Here is a 4,291-nt window from a genome sequence, read left to right as displayed (position 1 = left end):
CAGCACGTGCTTGACATGGCTTACACGACCCCTAAAAAGGGGGGACGTAACTCATCATACAATCCAGAATATTAATACCTTATACTACTAGTAGTACTCGATAACAAAACCATTGATTTTAAATCACAGTACTTTAATTGCTGGGTATCATCTAGGACGAGATATCGCTGCGAGTTAATGTGTGCTTTCAAATAATAGCATTTCTAAAGTCAGTATCTTACTCTAACGAGTTCCCCTATCGCTTGTTTGAGATATCAAAACAATTTCTTTCGCATTAAGATAATCTGTCAATGTCAGCCATCGGGTATCACAGCATGCAGTATATATAGTAATTTGACGGCAATGTCAACTACTATACAGTAAGTGTATACTGAGTCAGCTCTTCAGCATCATCAACATTACTTCCAAGCAAGAATAGTGAATCCGATAAACGGAATTAAGCGCGGTAGACTGTGGTCAGTGGATGCGATTTCCGTTTCTTCTTCCTCTTGGTAAAAGTTCTTCTGAGCATCCTTCTCTAACATCTCAGTCAACGTTTGTTCTATCTGTTCCTTCGTCAATCTTTCTAGAAACTTGATAGTAGCCGGATTGTTCATATTTGCCTGTATAATTGCTTTCGGATCGTCAAATACAATGGTATGGGTAGTTGAAAACACCTTCACGTTTCGAAATCCAGCCTCTCTTAGCTCCTTCGACACCCTCAATTGATCCGTGCCTGCGGTCAACGATGGCCGCTCCAGCGGTTCTCCTTCACCATCAATAATATTAAACATTTCAGTCAGCTGATCAAACCAGACCATTTGGGAGCTTTGTTCACTCCACGTCGTGATGACTAGCAATCCATCCTCTTTTAACACTCGACGTGCTGTTGCCCAACCTTTTACACGATCTGGAAAAATTCCCAGGCCAAAGTTGGATCCAATTATGTCAACCGATGAATCATTTACTTCCTCTAGCATTAACCCATTGCTCTGTAACGTACTAAACTTTGATGCGAATGGAAATAGCGTTGGATCTTCCTTAAGATTGTCTCTCACTTGTTGCAACATCCCATCAGATAAGTCGGAGGCTGTAATGCAAATCTTTGTCGGAATTGTCAGATACCGTCGTGCAAACTCAAAGCTCAGTACTCCTGGGCCACATCCAACGTCCAAAAAGTGAAACGGTGTGGTAGAGTTTTTGGCTTCGTGTTGCTGAAGTTTGTGCAGAATTGTATGATGTGCAATCTGAAGTGAATCCACAGCCCAACGATGGGTTAGTGATATGAATACTGAACTATATGTCTTGGCATGTGCCGACCAATTGGCGTTAGTGAAAGACTTTTCCATGAGGTTGGACTGTGAAAAGGCGGTATCGTAGTCTAATCATTCTGTGTCATCTTAATACTATCGATAGATATGATGTGTCAGTACTATGCTGCCTCAATTAATATATTTCTCTTGGGCAAAAAGAGAAAAAATTGACACAATTATATAAAGTCAAGAAATATGGTTTCGGCAATTTCTGAGTCATATCCAGTTTCATTGGATATACTACTTATCTGTCAGATTCTTCAGTCCAGAAAACAATATCCTTCCCGACAAGTTGGTGAAGAGGCACGTAGCTACCATTATTTACTTACAAGCACAGTTACCTCTTTACTTTCTACTAATGATATCTTTATAATTGTTGTAGACGCTGCATTCCTACTAGACTTTTTTTCGATGGGGTGGCTTTGAGAGCATGAGAAGTGGATGAAAAGCTTGATCGTTTGCTACACCATAAGAGCGAGCGTCGTGGGGAAAGTGATCACCTTCTAACACCACCAAAAACTCCAAGAAGCAAGTGCAACCACGATGGTGCACTGCTTCTATCATATTTTCAAAGACCACTTTTTCGTGTTCATTTTCAAATACACCTTCCACCTTCTACTGAGCTGCCTGTTGCGATTCACATCGACTCGACCTTCAAGTCACAAAAAAAGCCGCAAATTATGATGCGACTTAAATTTGCAACGTTCATATTGACCGCAGCCACGCACATGTTTGCTGTGTCGGGTGCTCAGAATGCCTTCATTTCGGATATTGTGGATTCTGTCACAGGTGTGGCACCAAGATTAATTTCTCCGCTGGTCAAGGTTGTGAGCAACTTGTACGACCCAAACCGACTCGTTATCATCATGAATGAGGATACAAAATCTGTCATCGCTGCTGCTGCCAACACCAGTAATGCAATTTGGACAGAGGCTGAGCGAGTTGCAAACATTCGAAACATAGTTTACGCTCTCAAACAGCACGCACGTCGGACACAAAATTCAGTAATGCGAGTCCTTACAGCAGAGGGCTATCAATTTCGAAGCAATTGGATCAGCAACACGATTGAAGTCAAAGATTGTCCTTTGAAATTGGTTCAGCAGATACATGGCCTCCTGGCGGTGAAAGAAATTGTCTATGACATCATTGTCAATCAAGACTCAACAAAGTGTGCGGCCGACTTAGCGAATGACACTGCATCTGCGGAATGGGGTGTCACAAAAATCAGAGCACCGAATGTTTGGTCTTCAAAAAACATTGGTCAGAATGTCGTTATTGGAAACATCGATACTGGTGTACGCAGTAGTCATGAGAGTCTGATCAATAACTGGGTTGGTTCGCACGGCTGGTTTGATCCTCGACAAAGGACTGTGACTCCTTTTGATGCAAGTGGCCACGGAACGCACACAATGGCCACAGCTGTAGGAGGAAAAGGAGTGGGGGTCGCACCTGGTGCAAAGTGGTTGGCCTGCAAGGGTTGTGGACCGAGAAGTTGCTCCCTATCTTTATTGACGGCATGTGCACAATTCATGTTGTGTCCAACAGACACGAGTGGTAACAATTGCGACCCCTCAAAGGCTCCACACATTGTGAGCAATAGTTGGGGAGGTGGCCAAGACCCGAATTATTTTCAGTCAAGTTTAGATGCTTGGCATGCAGCTCGTATCATTCCCGTATTCTCAGCCGGCAACTCAGGCACATCAGGATGTGGTTCGATTGCGTCCCCAAGCGATTCATCTAAGGTCTTTTCAGTAGGAGCGACTGATAAGAATGACAATCTAGCCACGTTCAGCAGTCTAGGTCCAGCTACTAACGGTAACATCAAGCCTGATTTTGTTGGCCCTGGAGTGAGCATTCGATCCGCTTGGAATAATGACAATTCGGAGTATAGAAGTATTTCAGGAACGAGTATGGCTGCACCCCACCTCGCGGGTACAATTGCGTTGATTCTAAGTGCTCGTCCTGGCTTGAACTTTGACGCTGTTAAGACTGTGCTGATTAATTCAACGGACCAAACGCTGCCAAAAGCTGCATTGACATGTGGTGGAACCTCAGACACCGTATTTCCGAATAATCAGTATGGATACGGTCGTATCAATGCTGAAAAAGCTGTGAAGGCTGCTCTTGCAATTTAAGAAGATGGATTTATGTATCGTACAAAATGTCAATCGTATGTTTAGCTTTACTTGTAGCTTTAAAATAGTTTTCAATATCGTTCAAATCTTGCAATGAAAGAGGTGAGTATATATTGGTATATATATATCGATATTCTACATTAGTGCTTTCTATATTAAAGTGCTCAAAAAAATGTATAGGGTCTATTTTACAACAAAGTAAAGTTTAATGTACCTAAATGTGAGCACCCGAAGATATAGTCATGTAGTGTAAATGAGCGACGCAGCAATAATGAAGACTCATCCTAAACACGATCACTGGAGAATTTTCCAATATCTGAGGGCGCAAAAGCTCAGGTCAATTTCTGACACAAATAATGTATCTGGGTATTTTAATAAGTACAAGCTCGTTTTCAACGGTCTTTGAGAATTAAATCCCAGTCTATTCACCAGCCGAACGTTGGCACGATCTTTTAACGGTCTTTGAGGCAGATCGCGAGCTGAAAAAGGGAGGAAACGTCACTACAATTAATCAGCCCATAACAATTCCTATAGCCGTTGAAAAATAGACTGTTTGAAAAGCTGACTGGCTGTATCTCGAATATATTTCACAAAGTTTGAATCTCACCCATACATATTTATAATGGCGACTGTTTCGCGTTCGTCAATAGATCTTGTCAAGGTGTTGCGCTAATTTATAAAAATTTAGTCGAGCTTTGTGTATTTAGTGTTTACAAAACCATCTACCCCAAAGCAATACCTACAAACCCTAGTGATAGTTTAAAAATCAAAACTATTTGATCAAAATAAAAAAAATCTGTAAAAGCTCCTGAGCGATGGAAAAATATATTTTAAAGTTACAGTTACAACTCTAAGAAATACATG

General features: G+C 41.5%; 2 protein-coding genes across 2 annotated transcripts; one reads left to right on the top strand and one right to left on the bottom strand.

Moving 5' to 3' along the window:
* Positions 1 to 398: 398 nt before the first annotated feature.
* PHALS_12968 (ubiquinone menaquinone biosynthesis methyltransferase) lies at positions 399 to 1,328 on the bottom strand (the record flags this gene model as incomplete). Its single annotated transcript, XM_024728627.1, has 1 exon — positions 399 to 1,328. The coding sequence occupies one exon, from the start codon at positions 1,326 to 1,328 to the stop codon at positions 399 to 401; it is 930 nt and encodes a 309-aa protein (XP_024579085.1).
* Positions 1,329 to 1,972: 644 nt separating this feature from the next.
* On the top strand, positions 1,973 to 3,427 carry PHALS_12967 (serine protease family; the record flags this gene model as incomplete). Its single annotated transcript, XM_024728626.1, has 1 exon — positions 1,973 to 3,427. One exon carries the CDS (start codon positions 1,973 to 1,975, stop codon positions 3,425 to 3,427), a length of 1,455 nt encoding a protein of 484 aa, XP_024579084.1.
* Positions 3,428 to 4,291: the final 864 nt, after the last annotated feature.

This window comes from Plasmopara halstedii, assembly GCF_900000015.1.
Source record: "Plasmopara halstedii genome assembly, contig: Scaffold_650, whole genome shotgun sequence".
In the NCBI taxonomy this organism is placed as follows: Eukaryota; Oomycota; class Peronosporomycetes; order Peronosporales; family Peronosporaceae; genus Plasmopara; species Plasmopara halstedii.
The sequence above is the reverse complement of the archived record's forward strand: the minus strand, read 5'-3'. Positions and strand labels throughout refer to the sequence as shown.